At 42.9% G+C, this 25,816-nt stretch overlaps 1 protein-coding gene across 2 annotated transcripts in view; it reads left to right on the forward strand.

Moving 5' to 3' along the window:
• The window catches only part of GRM1 (glutamate metabotropic receptor 1), a 266,796-nt gene that overhangs the window by 41,870 nt on the left and 199,110 nt on the right, over positions 1-25,816 (forward strand). For both annotated transcript variants that reach the window (XM_005280420.5, XM_005280417.5), the window contains exon 3: positions 11,446-11,695. In XM_005280420.5, the coding sequence (XP_005280477.2) occupies positions 11,446-11,695 (250 nt within the window). The remainder of the gene's footprint in view (positions 1-11,445; positions 11,696-25,816) is intronic.

Genomic DNA, 25,816 nt, shown 5'->3' on the forward strand with positions numbered 1-25,816 from the left:
AAGCAGTGCCTCATTACCTACACTGCTACTTATACCTGTGCTAGCTGGGCGTGCAGTGCCTGTACTCTACATGCTGCTGTAAGGAGTGTGCAATGTAAACGTATCTTCAGAGGTGGCTGGCTCAGGAGGGAACCTGTGGCTTTGGTTGAGAAGGAGGCTATGGAAAATGCTGGGCAGCTCAGGAACTGAGAAACAACTTTTTGCTGGAAAGGAAGATCGTGTTAGTGCAGGCAGGTGGGACAGCCAGGAGTGGCCCTCAACTAGGGAAGTCATGTGGTGGAGCCTGAATTAAGCTACAAGTTCTGACTAAAAAAAACTGGACTCTAGGTGGGATCTGCAGGTGTGATTGCCTCTGGGAGAGGTGGTCGGAGTAAGTATCCCTGGCAGTAGGCCTAAGGAGCACCAGCTTCATACCCCTGTGCGACTGCGCACAGGGGCTGAGTTAGGAACCGTTGGTTCATCTTTTGCAACTTAAAGCAATTGTGCCTAGGGTAACTGCAATGTTTATTTCTACCTCCTGTGACGTTACCCTCTGGTGTTATCTAGACTGGTGATCTGCTAGGTTACTCCAATTCTTGACTCTGGGAGCCAGCCTTACCCTGCTCTGCTGTGAGAAAGCCCACTCCTGGGCTGTTCACACACAGCTTTTGGCATGTAAGCTGCTCCCAGCTACTTGCAACTGGCCAATATCTCCGGTCCCAGACACAACCCTGGGAACCTCCATCTTGCAGTATCCAGTTATGCTCACAGGACGCTGCAAGCTTATTTGAGTTTGTCAATTTAACAAAGAAATTGATACATACCAGGCTTGTTATCCCAAGGATAGTCTCTGACACACTTCAAACCAAATGCACTGCTTCAGATAGAATAAACAGACAGATTTATTAACTATAAAGATAGACTTTAAGTGATTATAAGTCAAAACATAACAAGTCAGATTTGGTCAAATGAAATAAAAGCAAAATGCATTCTAAGCTGATCTTAACACTTTCAATGCCCTTACAAACTTAGATGCTTCTCACCACAGGCTGGCTGGTTGCTCTTCAGCCAGGCTCTTCCCTTTGGTCAGCGCTTCAGTCACTTTGTGTGGTGTCTGTAGATGTAGGTGGAAGAGAAAGGAAGAGCATGGAAAATGTTTTTCCCTTCTATCATGTCCTTTCTTCCCTCTTGACTTTGCCCCCCTCTCCCCCTTCAGAGTCAGGTGAGCATTACCTCATCACAGTTCCAAACTGATGAAAGGAAGGGGGGTGACTCACTTGAGAGTCCATCAGATTCTTTTGTTACTGCCTAGGCCAGTGTCTTTTGTTCCTCTGAGGCTGGGCTGGGTTGGGTTTGTCCCATACCTGCCCTGATGAGGTGTGAACTGCCCTCTGCTCTTGGAGAGTTTTTGCCTGGGCTTATTTTAAGCATGAGGACACATTTTCAGCCTCATAACTAAATACAGTAATGTTATAAGTTATAATTTCAAGTAACAACAATGCTCCGTGCCTCATGAGCCTTCTGAAGACACCAAACATGACAAACTTTGCATTGGATACCACACAATCATTTTATAAAGATGAACATGGGGGTGTAAGGTGTTCCCCCGAAGTACAGAGTGTCATACCTCCCCACCCCCTATTAAAGCAATCCTCTGTTCTCCATCAGCCTCTGTGAGTATGGGAATCCAGTGAGAGCTAGTGCTTGTGCACCTACAGTGCTCACCTCTGAGCGTATGGTATACCCAGCATACTACCAAACATTGTGGGGACAGCACTTGCTCTGGCTTCCTGTAAAGAAGTTGTGACGGGTTGGATCACAGAAACCCCCTTGGGAGCTGCCACCTGATGTGCAAAGATTACCTCTGCTCCTGTTTTCCCTGCCAGCTCAGGACTCCAGCACCCTGTCTTGCTGAGCCAGACACTCCCGTCTGCTCCAACACAGACCCAGGGTCTGAATCACTTGCCCCAAAGCTGCAAGTTTACCCGAAAACAGCTCACAGAAGTGTGCTTGTCTTTAGCACTCAGATGCCCAACTCCCAATGGGGCCTAAACCCAGATAAATCCGTTTTACCCTGCATAAAGCTTATGCAGATAAACTCATAAATTGTTCGGCTTCTATAACACTGATAGAGAGATATGCTCAGTTGTTTGCTCCCCCAGGTATTAATACATACTCTGAGTAAATTACTAAATAAAAAGTGATTTTATTAAATACAGAAAATAGGATTTAAGTGGTTCCAAGTGGTAACAGGCAGAACAAAGTAAGTCACCAAGCAAAATAAAATAAAATGCGCAAATCTATGTCTAATTAAACTGAATACAGATAATCGCACCCTCAGAGATTCTTCAGTAAGCTTTTTCTCAGACTGGACACCTTCCAGGTCTGGGCACAATTATTTCCCCTGGTACAGCTCTTGTTCCAGCTTAGGTGATAGCTAGGGGATTTTTCATGATGACTCCTCTCTCCCTTTGTTCTCTTCCACCCCTTTATATATCTTTTGCATAAGGCCGGAACCCTTTGTCCCTCTGGGTTTCCACCCGCCCTGGAAAAGCACCAGGTTAAAGATGGATTCCAGTTCAGGTGACATGATCACATGTCACTGCAAGACTTGATTGCCCACTTGCCAGCACACACATATACAGGAAGACTCACAGGTAAACACAGCCATCTGCAGACAATGGTCCTGGTTAATGGGAGTCATCAAGATTCCAAACCATCATTAATGGCCCACACTTTACATAATTACAATAGGCCCTCAGAGTTATGTTTTATATTTCTAGTTTTAGATACAAGAGTGGTACATTTCTACAAATAGAATGATCACACTCAGTAGATTATGAGCTTTGTAATGATACCTTACAAGAGACCTTTTGCATGAAGCATATCCCAGTTGCATTATATTCACTTATTATCAAATCTTTATAAAACTATCCCAGTTACATTATATTCACTTATTATCATGTTTTTATAAAACCATATAGACTGCACAATGTCACAGAGGTTGGTTACAATAATTATTCCAATCAAATATGACTGGCTACCAACAATGATAAGATTTATGAGACTAGCCCAGAGAGAAAATTGTGGTAGATTTGGGGGGTTTGTCCATTTTGTTTCTGAGAACTAATATTTGGCCTTTTTGCACCCCCATAAACTTGAGAATCAATACAAAACATTGACCTTTTTCTGAAAAAAAAGGGGGGGGGGAGATTTTGTGTAAGCAGTGAGCAGGGCCTTGCAAGTTAATTAAAATAAAACAAGGTAAATCTTCTCCTGCCCTTACACTTGAATCTTTTAAAAATTTTAATAAAGTTCACTTTTTTTTTTGCCTGTTTCTTTACTTCTTTGTTTTGGTTGGGATCAAAAATGGAAATGATAGAGGCTGTGGGAAATGACTATGGGAAAGGCTGTCCTTGCCGTATTTCTGGTTGTAATCAGGTGTACTGGCCTTTTAAGGCTGTTAAAGAAAACTCCTGTACCAGTGCTCCATGTTCCAGCTTTTCCTCTTTAAAATGTGAGGGGATAGTAGCAGGGACAAAGTGACGGAGCAGGAACGGTCTCACAAAAGCAGTCAGGATTATGAAATGAAGCCCAGGCTGGTGACTGTTTTTAGGGTCTGAGGCCAAAGTTCAATGAATTGCCTTGGCTGGAACTCTGCTGAATAGGAAGAGAAGTCTCGTTGGGGCAATTCACAGCTGGCCTCTGTCTGAGGTACAGAAGAGCAGGGTTTCTGGGAAATGTAGTCCCTTCTAGGATCCATGTTGTAGTTTTAGCCTGAGACAAGGCATCCTGGGAAAATGTGGAACTTGGCCCTTTTCACAGTTATAGAGAAATCTGGGAGACGGGAGGTTATGTTGATGGGGCTGAAACTTATGCACAAGTAAACACACTTCATTGTTCTGCAACTGTGGATGGTTTTATCGTTAACTTTGTTTGTTTGTTTTAAAAAAAAGTGTTAGGCAAACTGAAATAAAGTCAGGAGAATTATTTTTAAAAGTTCCAGAGATATACACAGGTGATGAGTGCCCACCCATACCAGGCCTGGAGGGGTTAAAGTGGCTAGGCAGGCCAATTAACTGTTCAGGCTGCTCTTGAAGGGGGTGAGGATGCAGACCACTAATTGGAAACAGGCTTAGCTGGGCAGGAACAGGAGGGACCTATAAAAAGCCCAGGAGCTGTCAGTGACAAGAAGCTACAAGGAAGTAATCTATAGTTACTCCCTTGGAAGAGGGAGTTTGGGGTAGCAAACCTAGTAAGAGAAGGAAGATGGATAATTAGGTAGAAGCCTAGCAAAACAGCAGTAAGGGGTAGGACCTTACGGACCCTGGCTGGTTGTTATAGTGTTCCTGGGCTGGAACCCAGTGTAGAAGGTGGACCCAGGGCCGGCTCCAGGGTTTTTGCCGCCTCAAGTAGCAGGAGGGGGAAAAAAAAGCTGCGATTGGCAGTAACTCCACTGTGTCGCTTTCTTCTTCGGCGGTAGGCCCTTCCCTCTGAGAGGGACCGAGGGACCCGCTGCCGAAGAGCCTGATGTGCCACCCCAATCTCCTGCTTGCTGAGCTGGTGCCTGGAGCCGGCCCTGGGTGAACCTGGGTTCCCCTACCAGCCACTGGGACGTGGCACCGGGTGTTAGAGATGCTAGCCAGGCAGTTGGTCTAGAAGGACTTTGACTTCCTGGGAAGGGAAGGACCTTAGTGACCTGGCCAGAGGGCCAAGCCATAGATCAGAAGCTGCTGCTCTGCAAATGAGAGAGGCTCCAGGGTGATAGAGACAATGGGCAGATAGCTGCCAGGAGGAGGCACCACTTGTGGTGAGTGGATCCCATGACAGTACATTTTTACTTTTTTGCATAGCCTGGGTCACTAGCCAAATGGGGAATAGTAAAAATACTTCCCATTCTATATGATAGTTTTACATATCTTTTCACAAACCTTTGAGTAAAATACACAACACCCTGCTCAAATAGTAAAGTATTAGTCTGATTTTACAGGTGAAGAAACTGAGGCATAGAGAAAGAGCATTAAACTTCCTAATTTTAGACGAAGAGCATTAGTGACAGACTAAGGAATGGAACCCAAATCTCCTGACTTGCTCAGTCTTGTGATTTGAACACTATTTAATACTCTCTCCCAAGAGGAAGTATAGGAAATCTTATGAGTCTGTTATGAGCAATGGATAATTTTGGCTAAAAAACAAACATAGGATGTTTACAAAATTAAAATTCTAACCTTTTGCAGTTATGCCATCAATAACAATATCCTTCATTTCTAGCACCGTTCCTCACTGTGCACCCTAATCTGGCAATAGACATTATTACTGCTTCCTGTAAACTAGTTAGTGGGACATACCATAAGGTACACTCTAATCTACTCATGCTCACACTCTAGTCTTTCCAGCTATTAAGTCTGCCTTTGCAATTAGAAAGCTTTAAGTCTAGTGGCTGCTTTTTTATTATGACAGAACCCTCTTTGTCCTCATCCACCTTCTTCTTTTGTACCAAAAAAGCTTTTAATTAACTGAGGCAAAGAAGAGTTTTATAGTAAATAATAATAAAAGACATTGCAGTAGGTAGTGTCACCTTGCGTCTTGGAAATAAGGCATAAATATTTAAAGGTGAGTAAATAACTATTGGAACAATTTACCAAGGGTTATGGTGGATTTTTCCATCCCTGACAATTTTGAAATCAAGATTGTATACTTTTCTAAAAGATCTGCTCTACGAATTATTTTGGGGAAGTTTTATGACCTGTATTATGCAGGAGGTCAGACTAGATGATCTCAATGGTCCCTTCTGGCCTTGGAATCTATGAAACTTGTCTAATGTCACCCCCTAGCAATGTACCTCTGACCAGGAAAGAAGGAGACAGAATATGATTATGAGAGAAGAAAGAATGATGCACAAAATAGTTGATGAATTGAATGTCCATTTGGGGAGAAGAAAGGGAACCTTATGTGACAAAATTAGATTGGATGGCTGTCGTATTTGTGTACTGTTCTATTTTTCTTTCTTTTTGTCTTTGATCTGGATTTTTATTTCTACTGGTATTAGAGCAAGATAAATGTGGCAAATACATAAGCAATTGAAAGTATGCTTAGGAAAGTGCCAGGCAATCTTAACTATACTGGTGCTATCTATAATATAGACAGGTAAGTGTCTTGTACTGCTTGTCTTGTTACTTGTTTTTAAAGTCTTGAATCTTTGTCCACATGCATCATTTTTTTTCTTTTCTTTTGATGGTATTTTTTGGGGTCTCTCGTGAGAGGTTGCATTCTCTACTAACCCTGTTAGAGCAGGCTATGAGATCCATCTCATAAGTAGCTGTTTCCTCCATTGTGTTATGTTTCCCTTTCTTCTCCCCACCCCCTTTTCTGAATAAACGAAAGATGCTGGATTGATAGGCCTAAATTTCAAACTTCATCTCTGCAGACAGAAGTGCAGACTTCCCCATGCTGCCAGGTTAATATAACTCTGAGCTGAACAAAATGACCACTTTGGGGGTTCCCTTAAACATCTGGCTGCCACTGATGGATCCTGCTATGAGCTCCATGCAGGGAGATCCATGAATCTTTGCAGAGCTCAATGCAGAATGGGGCATTATTAGCAAATAAAACATGTGCCACGTAGAATGATTTTTTTTAAATAAATGAGAGCAAGAATAAAATGAACCAAATAATTTCAAACAACATAAAACACCACTACTGCTGCGGTTCCTGAATGCATTGATGAAAGCTCTGATGTGGGGAGCTGGGTCTAACTGTGTCTTGTTTAATTTGACTGCTTATAAAACTAACTCTTTTCTAACAGGGCTGTTACCTGGAAACACATTTTTATATGTCTGAAATGTCTCCCCCCCCCCCCCTACTCAAGCTACGTGTCACATGAGTTCTCAAGTTGTTGGTTTTGCTTGAGTAAAGTGATTAAGAATTAATCTCTAATTGCACCAAGGGGGAGTTGAGAGAGCTGACTAAAATTTTCAGGCTAAAACAGCCATAAAACAATTCATTCCATTCATAAATGGGGTTGGGGCAGGGGGGACATTTCTATTGACAAAGAAAATATGGATATACTTGTCAGAGAGTTCAGAGTTCCAACAGAAAGGCAATATTGCCTTTCAGATGGAACCCCTGGATTCTAGTTCCAACTCTTTCACATTCAATGTGTGTGACCTTGGACAAGTAGTTTAACTTCTCTCTGCAGCTATAAAATGAATACCTTATCTATCTCACAGAGGTTAATTAATGAGGCTAAATTTTTTAAAGCATGTTGATATCCTTGTATTAGATAAGTGCAAAAGCGTTATGATGAAGCTTCTAGCTGCCTTGTCTGAAATATATGCTCATCCTATGGATTAATGTTATATATTCTATTTTTATTAAAGACTGAACATTTTTGCTAAAATAGTCTCCATTTATGGATGTAAAGATTAAGAATAATATTCTAGCCTTAGATAATTGCACTTGGCTCTGACTTCAGATATGTATAAGTTATTTCATGAAGGAAGAATATGGCCTTACCATCTGTGTTGGGGGCGGGGAGGGGAATACTTTCTATTTGGCACTGAGAATAAAGATGTGAAGAACTTTTATTAAAACTCAACTCGAATAGGATTTGAACTTGCTACCATTGAAATGGAAGCACTCACCCACTAGGTTATATAAACTTTGCTTAAGGGTTTTACTTTGGCCACCAGATGGAGCTCGTATTGTTTTCTGAATAGGATAGAAATATACTGAGAATAACAAGGAAAAAATCATAAACAATTAAATATAGTGGGCAATCGAGCTCACAGTGTGTCATCTAGTTCACACCAGCATCCACGTACATGCTAGATTGTAAGTGACTTCTGACCGGTAGAACAGAAAGACAAAGTGGGAGAGGTAATATCTTTTTATTGGACCAACTTCTGTTGGTGAGAGAGAGAGCTCTTCTTCAAGCTTGTCTCTCTCACCAACAGAAGCTGGTTCAATAAAAGATATTGCCTCACCCACCTTGTGTTTCTAATATATTGGGCCTAACATGGATACAACAACATATCTTTCACAAAGGAAAGACAGCCACACTTAGGCTTGGCTCTTTCCTCCTTCAAACAGTCTTGAAAAGAAAACAATATCCTCTTCCAGTGATCTGATGTGCAGTAACGCTTCATCTACTGGCACCTGGTATTATACATTCCTGTTCAATAGTATTAAATTACATAGCTTAGAGTAGATACTAAGCTCTTTTGTTACAGACAGGTGTGTTCTTAGTTGTCACACAGAATTAGTTAGTGTTTTGTTTTTTATCAAAAATAATGCTATAATTGCTCAGCATTGGCCTTTGTTCCCCCTGAAATTAAAGGGAGTTTTACCATTGGCTTAAATGGGAGCAGAGTTAGGCCAAGGAATGCATTTTAAAATCCCACTCTACATTGCATATACTTTAGGGCACTATTAATTTAGAAGTAAGGAACCTCTTAAAAATAACTTGGCGCATGCATTTCATATGTCTGTGTAAAAAAAACACAAAGTGCCAGATTCTGATCCCTTAACTTCTCTTGTGTAGAACCATACTCCAGAAGTAGTCACATGATTTCAGTGGAATTACTGTCTTATATAAGAGACCCTTCCTCAGATTGCATGGTATCACAGACGGACTCCAAAAGAATAAAAGTTCTCAGTAGTGCCAGGTCAGTACTCAAGATTTCCATGGCATCTGGTCCCATATCAGTCTGGTGACTGAAGCAAAGTTATAAAGAAGAGTATTCATGTTACTGCCCTATCCTGCAAGAGCTTTTGCAGCAACTGCAAGGTTAGGGCCTAGAAAGGTATGTCCAAATTTGACTGGGAATGTGAGGCATCACCTGATCTTTCACAAAATATTTGATTTCATTTATTTTAAAAAAAAAGGCCCTTTGTTTCATCAGGCTTTCATATCATTCTAAATTTTGTTTCCTTACTAAATTCTCACACTGGTAACTATTTTTTCTGGGTCATAGTTTCTGTCTTGGGAGAGCATTAGGAAGAATGTAAAAAGCAACAGAGGGTCCTGTGGCACCTTTAAGACTAACAGAAGTATTGGGAGCATAAGTTTTCATGGGTAAGAACCCCATTTGCATCTGAAGAAGTGAGGTTCTTACCCACGAAAGCTTATGCTCCCAATACTTCTGTAAGTCTTAAAGGTGCCACAGGACCCTCTGTTGCTTTTTACAGATTCAGACTAACACAGCTACCCCTCTGATACTTGGGAAGAATGCTATTTTAAAATCGTCCTATTATGTATTTACTAATTTGAAAATTTCACACCGAAGGAAAGCAAGAAACTGAAGCTGTACTCTTTGGCCTAGTGACCACGATCAATTCCATCTCTGTAGTTTCACAAGAAAGGTATATGTGTAGCAGTAGTCAGATGATTGGCACAGTGGTTGGGTTAGGTATTAACAGTTCAAGAATCACTGCCACACTCCAGCAAACATTACAAAATATAATACTTCATGTGAGCACCATAAAAATACATACTTCTCTTGTGCCCCTTTCTTGTTACTGCTAATAACTAAAATACTTATGCATAGAGGGGAGTTTTCTCTGTTGTAATCAGTCTGCTCATATTGCCTGATTAGTAGTGGTTTGACAAACGTGTTCATGGTAATGAATTGTAATGTCACAAATATAGATTGTCTTCACAGAGCTTCTGCAGCAGAAAGCAGAGTTGGTTTTATGTAACTGTTGATTGGATTTTTTTTTTAAATAAAAGCAAAACCAAGAGTAGTTCCAGAACCAGGTTCCATTTTAGCTGAACCCCCAAAGTTTGTGGGAGGCTTAATTTTCAAATATTTCTAATTTGAGCAGTTATCCCAGAAACTGATGTGTGTATAAAAAAATTGTACATGAAAACCAAATACTGGACCAGAGATTTTCATTGCCCTTCATGTTAGTCAATCCTTTACACTAGGGCTAAGTAGGTATAAAATGCTACAAAATCAGAATGCTTTCATTTTACTCACTTTTGCACTAGTGTAAATCTTTACACAAGGTGTAGGGCACCAGAGAATCAGTTCTCCTCCCCCCCACCATAGATCTATTTTGACATTGGCAGGAATGTAGCGGTGGTGCTATTCTTTGCTTACGTCCCCTTCTACTTTGAGTAAATTTTGTGCTTTTCTCCTCTAGTGTAAGGAATACCACTGGTACTTCTGGGGCAATGAGAGGGAAAAAATGAGAGGAAAAAATAAACACACGTTCCTCTCAATTCTTGGTGTCATTCACAACAATTAATGCTCATAATATGTGCTGTGATCAACTCATGTCCACATGGGAACTCCAAAACAGCAGCAGAAGGCCTTATCTGAATAGCCTAGCAACCGTAGTAGAGCATGGAGGGATCCTTTCAAAAATGTCCTTAAATAATAAGCACTTCTGTGCATTCCTGCAATGTAGGGACTCCAGAATGACCACACTGCCCCTTTAAGCAAGGGGGAGGGGGCAGGCATTGTCTGGCTTGCTGAGGGAAAAGGGAACAGTGCTTTATGAGTGGGGGAAGGGGTCAGAAGCTGTGCAGAGGAGGGTAGTGATGGAGGGGTTGAAAAGGGGCTCCTATGAATGGAATGGCAGGGAGCCCACCCCCCTTTCTTATAGCCCACCCCCCTTTCTTATAGCCCACCTCAACCCTTCTATGAGGGGGACTGTGGATGGTAAGATCCCAGCAATGGGTTGGCTTGGGGACCTTCATGGAAAAAGAGGCGGGATGGTGGAAGCTTCTCTTTCTGGGAGTTATTGAATGATAACCTGCACTGTACACTTTTGTCTGCCAGGTAGTCCCAGACATCTAATAATAAAGTTGTGGCCAGATTAAAACCATATCCAGTGTCTCCTGTCCTCCTTTAGCAACAGCAGCACTGAATTGATCAACCTGTAAACCAGAAACAGCACTGCTACTTTCATTAATTAGCACATTATAGCAGAGGCAAGTTAAATGTTGGCCTAGAACTGCCACTGGCTGTTCGAGCTGTTTCTCATTTCATTGCTTATTCCTGTTACTTAAACAGCTGGAGTAGCCAGTGGCACCACCATGACTTCTGCCTTCCTACATCTTCGGAGCATTAACAAAGGAGCTGGTATCCTCATTGTCTTAGTTGACCTTCATTCCCTTTGCCTCCATCTCTGTCCCTTTCCATGCTTGCTTTCGGCATCCACTATTAATGAAAGTAAGAAAGCAAAAGCCTCCAGTCATTAAGTTGTGTATAATTAAGATAAAGGAAATTCTCATTGTTCTGTTGCATTCTAATTACATACAGAGTACTGGGATATATACAGAGAATGCAACAGCCCCACTAATCAGTTAATAAAAGAAGAATCTCCTTGGTTCCCCCTAATGTCAATGATACTATTTTTAGCTGATCTGAGAAGATTTTTACCACCATCCCATCCCCTCTTAACAGGCTGTCATATGCTATTGCTGTTGCATTAAAACTCATAATTTATTTTGTTTAGGAAATTATGGGGAAAGTGGAATGGAAGCCTTCAAAGAGCTGGCTGCCCAAGAAGGCCTGTGCATCGCTCACTCAGACAAGATCTACAGCAATGCTGGGGAAAAGAGCTTTGATCGGCTGCTGCGGAAGCTTCGTGAAAGGTTACCCAAGGCCAGGGTTGTGGTTTGTTTCTGTGAAGGAATGACCGTGAGGGGGATCCTCATAGCCATGAGACGCCTTGGAGTGCTTGGGGAGTTTCTGTTAATTGGAAGGTAAGTTTTTGACTCTCACTTCATTGTTCCCTTATGAGGATGCCAGCCCTCTATGCAAGGACTGTGTTACTGTGGTTGCCGGTTACCGATATACCTTAATAATGAGTTAAGAGGTGACAAGGTGGCAGAACTGAACCCACGAAGGGAGTGTAAAGATGTCTAGTATCCAAAATGATACTTGTAAATCAGTATCATTTTGGATAGTTGTTTTTTTATTTTTAATGTAAATGCTCATGTGTTTACGTTTTATAAATACGGACAATTTGATTGAGAATCGCGGGGGACGGGGAATATATTTATGTATGAAGCTTAAAACCTTAGTTGGGAGTGCTGTGTGCACTCTGAATAAAGGCAAGATAACGTTACTAGGAAGTGAGATGTGCAGAGAAATATACTGTCCATTTTAACAATGAACGAGACATTGTTCTATACCCTTTCTAAAATTACAAAATGATTTTGATTATGGGAAAGAATTTTCTTATCCTTAAAAGGAAGACCTGGCACTTCTAGTTACATACCTTTATGCTGTGTCTTGGGTCAACATCCCAGGACACTGATTTTATTTTAGTTTTTTTTTTTAAACATAGTTTATTTATGATGAGATAACCATTATAGTATGTATGTGTGCATGTTGCATAGATTTTTTTTTTCAGGGTAACAGCTTGAGCATATGTATATGATATTTAATGTCATATAGGTATAAGGCAGATGCAGTTCAGTACATTAGTTATTGAAGTCAGAGGTGGTCTCCATTGGTTCCACGTTGTGTGCCTGTGTATTGTAGGTCTTGCATTGAAATCTGATCCTTTATTAGGCTCGGTCACATGAGGTTTGTCCAAGTTCTCCATTGTGGGTTGTGGTGGTTTTTAGTAGTTCCTAAAGTTAAGCCACATTTTGGGGGATGTAATTATTACAAATAAAGTATCTTGGCACACTTTGGTAGAATACCTCATCTTTCCTCCAAAATCCTCTCCATTTTCTCTGTTCTGTGTCACTGTTCATTGAGTCTGATTTAGAAGTCAGAAGATACCATTGTGATCATCTAGTTGGACCTACTATGTAACACAGGTCATAGAACTTCCCCAAAATTCCTAGAGCAGATCTTTTAGACAAATGTCCAGTCTTGATTTAAAAATTGCCAGTGATGGAGAATCCATCACATCCACTGGTAAATTATTCCAATGGTTAGTTACTCACTTTTCAAAAAAAATTGTCTTTTTTCCAGTCTGAGTTTGTCTAGTTGGGCTCGCAACTTCCAGCTATTGGATTGTGTTATACTTTCTTCTGCTAGACTGAAGAGCCCATTATCAAATATTCGTTCCCCACATACCTATAGGCTGGGACTAAGTCACTTAATCTTCTCTTTGTTGAGCTAAATAGATCGAGCTCCTTAAGTCTATCACTATAAGGCATGTTTTCTAATCCTTTATTCATTCTCATGATTCTTCTTTGAACCCTCTCCAACTTTTCAACGTCCTTCTTGAATTGTGGATACCAGAATTGGACACAGTATTCCAGCAGTGGTCACACCACTGCCACATACAGAGGTAAAATAACCTTTCTGCGCCTCCTCAAGATTCTCCTGATTGTGTCCAGAATTGTGTCAGCCCTTTTGGCCACAGTGTGACACTGGGAGCTCGTGTTCAGCTGATTATCAACCAAAACACCCAAGTCTTTTTCAGTCACTGCTTCCTGAGATAGTTTTCCATCCTGTTATTGTGGCCTACATTCTTTGTTTTTAGCCATATTAAAACACATGTTGTTTGCTTGACAACACCACCATCCTTCCTGTCACTAAGGCCCATCAGTTAATAGCTATCTCTGACTTACTCTCCCTTGTGAAAAAACTCATTCAGGCCCTCTTCAGCTCCTGTCTTGACTACTGCAGCCTCCTCATGTCTGGCCTTTCTGACACATCCCTTGCCTTGCTCAGGTCTGTTCAAAACATGGCTGCTAAGGTCATCTACCTTGTCTGTCACTCTGACCATGTCCTCCTTTGGGAATCTCACCATTAACTCCCTGTTTTCAACCACATCAAGTTTAAGCTTCTGTTGCTTGCCTTCAAGCCCTTTCACAACACTGCCTTTTCTCCACCATTCCTTTTCAATCATAGAATCATAGAATGCTTTTGCTTGTTTTCTTGTCTGTGAGCTCTTTGGAGGAGGGGTTGCATGTTCCAGTGTGTAGACAGGGTCTACCATGTTGTGGGGGCTACCAGAATAAAAATAAAATAGTACTAAAAGTGATATGTCTAAGAACTATACTTATAGTTTATTGTACCTCATTTCACGTGGCTTGTATTTTCATGGCATATAATAAAATGTTTCAGATTGTCACACATGGTACTTAAGCTTTGTTTTACAGATACAATGCAGTGAATTGAATCATCTAAATTTAACAAATGGCTTTTGTGTGATACTATCTCTAGCAGTTCAGTAAACTTGTTTTGCAGCTTTAGACTATTATCTACTCTGTTCATGTACTACATCTCGTTGCCACATAACAGATGTTTATAATTGTCTAGTTTTTAATGTCTTTTGTCATATTTCATATTTCACTGATATGAAGCCTTTCAATTTTGTATTTTGGATCAGAACTTCTACCAGGTAGAATATTTCTATTAAGACCTCATCCTTATGAAGGTGTCTGACTATGAAACACTTTCCTCTGTGGCATTATAGGAAGTTTTATTAGAAATTCTCAACTGTTTTGGTTAGTAAATTGGAAGTTTCATTGGAAATCATAGTGTGTTTTCATCCAGATTTTCATGTACTTTTAGTTTTCTGTATTCCATAAGCTTTGAGTGGGTTTTATTAAAAAAAAAAAAAAAGCTGATGGGTTGATCTTGTAATAAAACAGACCGGTGATAACTTTACTTAGAGCCTGGGTTGTGCCAGGCAGCTGACTGAGGTAAGAAATATTATAGGGCTCGCAACATGCCTCATAAGCACTTACAAAGCTGTAAGAAAATACATTTTCTTTGGATTGTCCTAATTAAGTGATAAAAATGGCAGATCAGCACTAAGCAGCAAACCATTATTCACAATTAAGTTGCAGTGATACTGCTGTGCCATAAATGTGGGTAGTTTAACATAAATGGGAACAGAGTCACACATCAACATTGCTCTGATATGGTATTGGGTGGCTTGCAGTCAAATACACAGCTAAGCAAAAACAAAAGCCTTTTTAGAGGCAACTTTAATTGAGAGGAATGGGAGTGAATGTTAATATCAAAATCTTTGCAGTACTAAGCTAAATGAAGCCCTTAATTTATCCACAGGGACAGGTGCATTGTCAGCCACATAGTGCAAACCTCATAACTCTATCCTGACTCACTATTTAAAAAAAACCTTTTTAAGGTATACCGAGCATTTGTGTGATACTATCTCTAGCAGTTCAGTAAACCCGCTTTGCAGCTTTAGACTATTATCTCCTCTGTTCATGTACTACATCTTGTTGCCACATAACAGGTGTTTATAATTGTTTAGTTTTTAATGTCTTTTGTCATCTCCTCTCCATTTTTGTCTGCAGCTTCACTCTCAAACAGAATGGACTGTCAGAAACAGTTTCTCTTTTAATAAACCAAATTCAAGGTATGGAAAAGGTGGTGTTGGGCCAAACTTGGCTTTCAGTTATACTGATATAAATCAGGAATAATTCCATTGACTCCTTGGGATTTACACAGGATTTACACTTTTTTGCAAATGAGAGCCAAGTCTGGTCCATCATAAGTGTTACAAGAAATTACTTGGTGCCTGTCTGGGGAGGGGACTGGTTCTTTTAGTGAGTTGTGCATAGCCCCATCTGTGCCTAGTTATTGGGCCCTAGGTAATGGATTTGGGCTTGGTCTGGCAGTTCAGTTGGGTGATCAGGATCACCTGATAATAGCCCACATGTGGGAGATCGGAAGGGAAAAAGTTTTGGGGAAAGAACTATTGAGTCCAGGAAAGGGCTGAAGTAATGGGAGAGAGGGGAAATGGTTTTTTTTGCCAAGTTGACATTTGAACTGTGATATTGTTTTAATAATTCAGACCCCAACCAGGAGTGGTGTTGATGGATAAGTGGCCTGGTTGCAATTTGAGAAACTGAAGGGAAAACTGACGCACGTAGAGGGTCCAACCTATGATCCCGTTATATTGCCTTGTTTGAAATACTGTTCACGCTTCTGGATACCTTACTATGAAAAACAGATTACAGAGCTGGAGAAGGTAAATGATAGGCAATCAAAACAAGATAGGGATTTGGTGAAAGTAGCAATTTAACATTTTACAGTAACTACACCTTATTCAAAAGGAGTAGATTAATAGAGAGCTTATTAATATAGCCAACTTTGTTCATTTCAGGACCTTTTTCTTTCTTTTCTATTCTAATCATTTTAAGTATGGTAAAGGGCATAGTACTAAAGAAATTCTGGTGACGTTTCTTTAACATTAGTTACAATGTGGAATTAAGTATCAGAGGGGTAGCCGTGTTAGTCTGAATCTGTAAAAAGCAACAGAGGGTCCTGTGGCACCTTTAAGACTAACAGAAGTATTGGAGCATAAGCTTTCGTGGGTGAATGCCCACTTCATAAGACTTGCGGCTGATGAAGTGGGCATTCACCCACGAAAGCTTATGCTCCAATACTTCTGTTAGTCTTAAAGGTGCCACAGGATCCTCTGTTGCTAATGTGGAATTAATTAAGGTAGCAAGAGAAGCAACTAACAAATCAATCTAATATACTTATGCAGAACTCCTTGGGTCGCAAAGTGCTTTGAAAATAAGGCCTCATGAGAATCTTGCAAGGTAGGTGAGTATCTTACATATTTTGTAGAGTGGTCAATTGAGGCACAAAGCTCAAGAGACTACCCAAACTAATGCAAAGTCTTTGCAGGTAATGCACTGCCAGTGAAGGTCTGGGTTTAGAAGCAAAAAGTCCTGCTTCCAAGCCCCGTGATTTCACCACTAGAAATCATTGCCTCCCCAGAGAAGAGGAAAGTTAGATGAATATTTGGAAGTGAAAATGTTGTTCAGTAACTGAAATGTTTCCTAATTTCCTCCTATTCTAAGTGGCCTATCTGTATATTGGGGAATATTAGTGAGCATATTGGTATTTAAGGATGAGTAGGTGTTTGCTGTGTATGTTTTGAGGTGCAGTGCTTTGTAACTTGACATATAGGAGTTATGAAATGCCTAGTCAACTTGGTATTCTGCTCTCTTACATGCGTCTCTTACATCTCTGTTCAGTAGTAGAGATTTTAGGTCAGGACTCACATCACTATCAACTTCACATGTTGTAGGATCCCATCTCCCAGTGGTTGTTACATAGCTGTGACTTTTAAGTGTTGTTAGAATGGAGTCTCCAAGAAACTGGATACCCTGCACTGAGGATAGGACTGGAATCCTCCAACTCCTGATTGAGCCAAGATTAGCAATCACACATCAAATCATTGGCACTGTACAAGCCATTTAACCTCTCAGCATCTTTCCTGATTCTAAAATGGGGGTACTTAGTGCTATTATCCAGAGGTGTTGGAGGCGTGTGTGAATGAATGTTTCTGTAGTGCTTTAAACATGCAACTTGTCATGAGTGTTGGGTTTTTATGATGGCTATTTATTTATTTATACTGAGAGTAGTTAAAGGGGAAAAAGTATTTCTTTTAAGGTGCTGGACCAGGCAAAATGGCAAAGTTGGGGTGTGTGTGTGGTACCCCCATTTCACTACATTTTCATAAGCAACACAGCATTAGGGCTGGTTCTTGTTATCGTTCTCCATAAACTTTGCACATCCTTTCTTGATTATCAAATCAATGAGTCCCAATCAGAAGGAAGCCCCCCTTCTGTGAAATGTCTCATATTTGTGACCAAGTAAAACTTCAGGCAGAGAATAGGAAACAGGTTTTGGTGGATGGCATCAGCTGTGAAACTGGCCACTAAATTTAATCAGACCTTGATACCCTGAAATTTGTGATAGTTTCAAGAGATCAAACTGGACTAACACTGAATGCTAGAGACCCCACTAGCTACTGTACTGAACAGATTCCAGCAACTGGTATCCTAGGCCCCCTCCAGTATTGCTTCAAGACAAGGCATGGAAACAAGACTGAACTGATGGAGCAGTGGTAGAGTGAAACAAAACAGGCTGCTGTTACCTTGCTTAACCTGTTATCCATTTTAGACACCATTGACCACAAAGTGCTGCTGATCTGGCAACATGCCCTAGCAGGAGACAATAGAATTTCATTAATTTGACTTCACTCATTTCTTCCCAGCTGGTCTTGGAATCATCCCTCCCTCCCCCATATTGGGTCCCAGGAAGTGGGTGGGCACAAGCCTGCCCACTGCTAAAGGACTCTCCCTCAGCCTGTGGGGAGGATCCACAAAGTCCAGGAACTCAAATAATTATGGGGGACAACCAAAAATGTAACAGGGACAGGTGTGAAGGTCAAAGGGTCAAACAAAGGGAACCTGAAGGGGACATGGATCAGAGAACCCCAGACAGTGCCCACTGCTCCTCAAAGGTGTCAAGGGAATCCTGATGGGCAGCTTCTCCTGCCCAAGAGCTCTAAGGGCCTAATACTGAAACTCCTGCTGGTCATCATCTAGATGTCCCCCTTAGGTCATACTGAGATGACAAGGGCTGCATTGCCAAGAACATAACATGCAGCTCTATGTATCTTTTTCAGTCAGCTCTGCCACCACGCTGTCACAGATATCCATGTGCATGAAGGCAATTGCAGCCTGAATGAACAACTGACTCAAACTGAAGAACAAAGTCTACCACTTGCTCTACTTCAGCCTAGACCAGGCATTCACAAAGAGGCTGCACCTTGTACATATGATGGCCTTTCTCCTAAATGAAACCAGCTGAAGACAATTTGCTGCTGCTTCCCAACCTGCACTGATCCCTATCCACCAATGAATCTACTGTAGATTCTGCAACTGATTGTCATGGACCTTGCAAGTTAGCCCACAACAAGTGGGAGGTAGATATTTCTCAACAGCAGCCCTTAGGCTCTCAAACATCCACTCAAAGAAGATTAAGAGCCCTACCCTCACATTCATGTTACACTTGTTACCAAAGCACATAATAAAGAAGAGGAGCAGAAAACCCTTCATTATTGTGCTCCAAAGTAGCAGTCCTGACTAAACCAAGGTCAGGACTCAGGACTAACTCCTCACAATTGGAGTAGGACAGAGATCTGATTGCTCTCTCTTCAGGTCTCAGTGAATTTTTATACTTCTTTGCTTTGGTTGTGGCCTGATTTTTTTTCAGAGGTATTGAGTACACAGCTCCTGTTGAATTCAGAAACACTGAAAAAACAGCACTTTAGAACAGGTTAGCCCTTCATTTATCACTTCTGTAGTGGACTGAACGGGGGAAACAACATTAACATGAGCAACAGTAGCCATGCTTTAAGTAGCAATGTAGTTTGAAGAACTAGTAGAACTACAGCATCCTCAGAAGCAGACTGTGTTAATCCAAACTTCTATATTGTCATGTACTGGCTTTCATGGGGGATGTAAAGAATTAGATGATGATTAAATAAGTGGCTGGAAAACATGGAACAAACCTAAAAAAGGCAGGGCCAGGGGCAGCAGAGCTGGTAAATAGGAGGATATTTATTGTAGGGGGCAAGTGATTTATTTGTCAGACATTGTTTAGAATAGAGGAGTGGTTCATCTGCCACCATCAAGACCCCACTTACACAGCATGACTAGTAGTGAGTCTGCCACTGCTTCTCTGAATTACTGGAGAGACTCTGTACTTCGCCCCTTTGTGCAGTGTACTTGGATCCAAAGAGATTAATTTAAATTTCAGGTAAGCCTCTGCACCTGGGGTAGGGACTTAGTCAAAGTTAACCTCCAAATCTGTTGAACTCTAACATCTAGAGAAAGATGTGATATTGGCAGACAGGGAAAGTATTTTAAATAAAGATAGGACCAAGCCATACTATCCGGATCCATATTTTGAAAACCATGAAGATGGGCAGTTTTTTGGTTCCAGTGCTAACTTTAAAATTTAAGAGCCAGAACCTCAGCTGTTGTAAATCAGCATAGGCTCACAGATGTGAGGTATGTCTACACTTGAATTTTTAGTCATCCTAACACATGCTAGCTACAGGGCCGGCTCCAGGGTTTTGTCCGCCCCAAGCAGCCAAAAAAAAAAAAAAAAAAAAAAGCCGCGATCGTGATCTGCGACGGCAATTCGTCGGGAGCTCCTTCGCTCCGAGCCGGAGTGAGGGACCATCCGCCAAATTGCCGCCGAATAGCTGGATGTGCCGCCCCTTTCCGGAGTGGCCGCCCCAAGCACCTGCTTGGCGAGCTGGTGCCTGGGGCCGGCCCTGGCTAGCTATCACAAGAAGACACAAATATCTGTACCATGACACAGGAGTTTTATTAGCAAATGCACAAATGGTACAGTAAAAATGGAAAAAAGGTTCAAAATATCAAGTAGGGAGATAAAGAAATGTGTAAATCCCCCCCCCAAAAAAGTCAAGAGGGCTTAAGTAGGCATCAAACACGTGTTGGCATTCAGTAGCTTTGGAGTCAGCAGTACGTCTTCAATAGCTGGTGATGGGACACTAGATAGGAAGGGCTCTGAGTTATTTCAGATAATTCTTTCCCAGGTGTCTGGGTTTTGTCCACATGCTCAGGGTCTAATGATCACTATATTTGGGTTCAGGAAGGAATTTTCCTTCAGGTCAGATTGGCCGAGACCCTGGGCAGTTTTCGCCTTTTTCTGCAGCATGGGGCACGGGTCACTTGCAGGTTTAAACTAGTGTAAACGGTGGATACACTGTAACCTGGTCTTTAAATCATGATTTGAGGACTTCAGTAACTCAGCTAGAGGTTATGTGCCTATTACAGGGGTGGGTGAGGTTCTGTGGCCTGTAATGTGCAGGAGGTCAGACTAGATGATCATGATAGTCCTTTCTGGCCTTAAAATCTATGAATCTCTAGCCTGGTCTGCACTGGGGGTGGGAATCGATCTAAGTTACGCAAATTCGTCTATGTGAATAACGTAGCTGAAGTTGACATACTTAGATCTACTTACCATGGTGTCTTCACTGCGGCAAGTGGATGGCTGATGCTCTCCCGTCGACTCCGCCTGTGCCTCTCGCCCTGGTGGAGTTAATAGGAGAGTTCTCGGTGGTCGATTTATTGCGTCTAGACTAGACGCGATGGATCGATCACTGCCAGTCGATCCAGCGGGTAATGTAGACAAGCCCTCTGGGTACGGTGTCTAAAAAGGCCTGATGGATTGGCACCAGATGAGCAGTCAATCAGGAGGTGTGCGGCATCCTCAACTGCACCTCAGCCACATAGAGGACCATTCCTGGGCTCCAAGGTGTGGTCATCTATCACACACCTCTCCACCCTGCATCTGAAATGATTGAGCTTGCACCAGAAGTAGCGTGGGGGCTAGAAGCCAGGCCGTCTCTCACCAGGCTGAGTGACGTGGAAGGAGTTCCTTACAAAGGGAGCAGCTTGTTCCCTCTCTGCTCACCATAATGTAACCACATCTCCCATGGAGATGGCCAGGAACGTAGGCCATACTGCTCCTTTGGTGAGTCACTTGCCATATCTTTGAAAAGTGGCAGTTGTGGTATTCCTGGATTTTTGTCAAGGAGGTCCTTTGCTGCAATATAATGCCTGATATTTGGAGTTGGGATAGTAGAAAGGACTGGTACCACTCAGTGTCTGTTGGTCTCATAGTCCCTGTTTGTTATCATTTGAGCCAATTGCACATCAATTAACTGCAGGGCCGGCTTTAGGACCTGCAGGGCCCGATTCGAATACCCGGCGGCGGTCCGGGTCTTCGGCGGCACTTCAGCGGCGGGGGGTCCGCTCCGTGTCTTCCGCGGCACTGAAGGACCCCCCGCCGCCGAAATGCTGCCGAAGACCCGGAGCAGACCACTGCCGGGTGAGTAAAAAAAAGAAATTTTAAAATGTAAAAAGGTGCCTAAGGCGTGGGGCCCTCTTAGCGCGGGGCCCGATTCCAGGGAATCGGTGGAATTGGCCTAAAGCCGGCCCTGATTAACTGTGTGTGGGGAGAGTTTACTGTGCTTCTGTGTGTTTATTCTCCCGCTGAATAGCAGAAACCTAGTGCCAAACTCTGCAGTGTTGGTGCATTAGCTCCCCAAGTTGATCCTGCAAGCTTATTTAAAAGGCCATTTCTGCTCTTAATCTTCTGAGCTACCTTGTTGTGGTTGTCCTTATAGTAAAGTGTATGAGCTAGAGTTACTCCTAGATATACTGGTTTTGAGTCATATGCCAGTTCTCCATTTGAGCAGATGTTGAGCAATGCTGCTATGTTCTCATTGTGCACCCTGTGATTACCCTCTGAGGGAAACTAAAGTAGTAAACAGTAAAATGAATCTGGATTCCAGTTACAGTGGCACTGGAGTAGTAATCATTGGTTCTTCACTCTCCATTCTTTAGCTCAGTGTCAAGGGGCTGTCAGCTGCAAAGCACTCTGCAATAGAGAGTCTCATGGCCTGTCATGGGGTGGACATGGGGTCTCCAAGAAAAGCATTCCTTGCCAGTAGTCTGACACTAAGAAGCTATGACATTGTAGTTAGCAATCTTCATGAAAATATGGCACAGTCATTGATGTGAAAACCGATATTAATGATGTGGAGGCTCTATCAACTTCTTTGTCTCATTGTGATGTTGCAAGAATCAGTCCATTTAAAGCTGTGAATGTTTGATGAAGCCTGGAGCACCCCACCTCTACCAACACTTCAACATCCATCCCACGCTGGGAACCTCAACAGACACCACACTTCATGGAGCTACAAAAATGGTCTGGATCTTACAGCCTTGGTTCCTGTAAGTGATATAGGATTAAACATGACCAAGAACAAATTTCTGTCTTTATACTGAATGTATTAACACATGTTGGAACATGACTAAAAATTTGTGTGTGTGTATGTATGTGTGTGTGTATATGTATGTGTGTGTGTATATGTGTATATATAAAAATCATAATCCTCCAATAGAGCTAAAATGAATAACACCCACTGAGCATTTATCTTCATTGTGCATGCAATGTAGTCAAGTCACTTCCACAGTACCATGGTGATGAATATGGTGGGGGTTTTTCTTTTTCTTTTTCTTTTTCTTTTTTCTTTTTTTTTTTTTGGACTGTCAAATACAGCTTAGGCCTTTGTGTTGCCTGATCTATTGATTGTTTATTAATTGTGTTGATTACTTAAGAATTCTCAGTTAACACTCTGAGGTTTGATAGGTTCTCATCCCAAGATCAGGCACAGTATTATTAGATTTGTGAACCCTGACATGCGTGATTGTAACGCAATTACAGAAGGCTTTTCCTAAATTTGAGTAAGTTTTATTAACAAAGTTAGCAATGTTACAAACAATCCAACCCAGAAAGATAGAAATAACACAGAATGGCCATCTGAGCATCCATGTACTCAAACCATTCCTTGCAGAACAACTTGAAGTATTTGGGTTTTTTTTTTCCTCCTCTGTCTCATCTTCCTCATCACCATCACTAGAGGTTGTCATCCTAGCATCTCCCAAGAGTTACATCCCCAAGGCACGCAGGTTAGGATGCAACTTTTATAATGTGTTACTATGCCTAAGGCAAATTCAGTAGGGGTTTCATCCCCTCTGCCTTTGCATTTCCTCACCTTATTGATGTTGGGGTGCCATTCTCCCATAGATTACTAGTCTGTTTACCTCAATATTATTAGCATATATGTCAATTATTTACCATGGTATTCTTGTGGAAGGAACATCAGCAGATGTCCAAACTTAAAATATCCTAAGCTGCTATAACCTAGCATCTTGTGGTTTCCTGTCAGCAGTTCACTTATCACAACATTCTATCTTGTGCTATTGGGTCATGGCTAGCTTATGATCTAGGGTCAGTTTTGGTGAGCTGCTCATACTAAGTCTTTTTGGGCCTTTTAGGGTGACCAAATGTCCTGTTTTTAAAGGGACAGTCCCGTAATTAAACCCTCCTGCAGGTGTCTCTTTTTTTTTTTTAAAAAAGGGGCAAATTGTCCCATATTTTGTCTCTTCCCCGCCCCACAGTACTAGTGGGTCCTGCTGCTGGCCGGATCCCTTCTCACCAGCCGCCCACCCCCAGTGGTGAGTGGGGGGTCCAGTGGCCGATGATGGGGGTGGGTGTGCAAAGCTGGTGGCAGGGCGAAGATGCAGCACGTGGGGCCAGCCGCTCTCCCAGCTGGTCCATCAGTGCAGCCCACACTGTGTGCTGGCTCTCAGCCAGCGTGGCCCTGTCCTTTCTAGCTGCATGCTGCGAGCTGCAGTGGCTGGGGAGTGCGAGTAGGCGCCAGATAGCAGCCGGTTACATGTCGCCTCTACTGCCCAGTCATCGGCCCTTTACGTACTCCTCCCACCCCCCTCCACTGTCCTCTCTCTGCTTTTGTCTTTCACAACCCCTCCGCCAGCCCTGCTGCTCCTCCATATGCCTCCCGGCGGGGCGCATCCTGCTCCCAGCGCTATGTGGAGAACCAGCCCCTGGTCGGAGCACTCAGCTCACCAACAGCATGGCTGGCAGGCTCCTTCCTTCCCCCATTGCCTCTGGTTGGGCCGGTGCCCTGGGAAAGCCCAAGACCCTCTGGTCTGGGGCACTGGCCAGGAGGAGCTGAGCCCTGCATGAGCCAAAAAAAACCCACACAGCGCTGACACGGGGAAGCCTCTCCGTCCCTCAGCTAAGCTCTGGAGCGATAGATGGGGCAAAGTGATTTCCAGCCTGTTCATGCCCCGAAACTGCAGGCTCCACAGCACCCTCAGGGCAGGGGCTTAGCACCTTCTTCACCCTCCTTCCTGGGTCCTGCCCCTAGGGATTGTGGGGCTCCTCTGTCCCCTAACCATCCTCCCTTGCTGAGTCCCCTCTCTGGCTGGGTTTGCTGAAGCCTCTGCTGTCAGGTTCCCTGAGCCCTGGTGTACAATGCATCCTTAGGGCTTAACCCAGCCGCCTCCTGCTACTGTGCAGGAAGGAAGGGGTTATGTCAGTGGCCAGCAGTAGCCTGGATGCATTGTCTGCCTTTTGACACTATGCAGACAGGAAGGCACAAGCTGTTTCCAGCCACATCGTGTGGGTGGGGGAACTGAGCTCTGAAAAGACATGGGCCAGGTCATCCCTTCCCCCCTCCTCCTCTCCTGCAGCTGGAAGCAGCTCCCATCCCTTCACTCCCACCCAGTGCCAAAAGGCTGCTGCTGGCCACATTCTGGCATGAACCCTGACAAATCTGGGGGAGGGGGCAAGTGACCCTGTTTGTGTGGGGGGCCCCCCCCAGGCATTGCCTTGGGAAGACTTGGTACCAGGAGAGGCGAGTCCGTCACGAGGGCCCAGCCAGGCATGGAGGGTGGAGAGCCTGGGCAGGAAGGGTTGGGTCAGTGGGTCACACCTATCCCGGCAGGGCAGAGGTGGAGTGGGGGTGGGTCGTGGGGCTGAGTGGGGGTTGAGCACCACTGGGGAAAGGAGGAAGCCAGTGCCTGTGCCGGCCACTGTTAGAGATAGGATATTAGGCTAGGTGGATTGGTCTGACCCAGTATGGCCATTCTCCTATGATACCAGTGGTGGTCCTGAGAAATGGGTGAGGTTCTGTGGAAAGCATGATGCTTTAAAACTGGCTTAATGGAAAAGAGATGCCGTTCTACAGGGAAAAGAGGTCCAGGTCTGTGCAATGAAATCCAACAAAATGTTGTTCCCTGTTTGCTATTCCAGAAATGTATTTATATTTAAACTTGCCACTGAAATAAATGCAGCAGAGCTCAATGACTGCATGTTTTCTGTGAGCATTTAAATTGCCCGATAGCAGACAGAACTGGATGTAGTTAACTTACACTTATTATCACAACCACGTTTCTCATGTCTGCCTGGCTTCTGTAGCAAACAGCCGCTGAGACTATTGCTACTGAGCTAGAAGAATATGCTGTACTCTTGTGGGAATGAATCACAGTGAGTGATGCTGCTTCAGGCATCTTTACATAATTGATTAGAGACTGGACACTTGGCAGAGCTGTCCTTGTACGGGGATTTTCAGCCTTACATCTTCAAGGGGATTTAAATAAGACCCTTATCCCGTGAATTGTGGACCCAATATTGCACATTGCGCTTTGAGGTGGTATTTTGGCACTCAA

The sequence above is a fragment of the Chrysemys picta genome, chromosome 3 (genome assembly GCF_011386835.1).
Source record: "Chrysemys picta bellii isolate R12L10 chromosome 3, ASM1138683v2, whole genome shotgun sequence".
In the NCBI taxonomy this organism is placed as follows: Eukaryota; Metazoa; Chordata; order Testudines; family Emydidae; genus Chrysemys; species Chrysemys picta.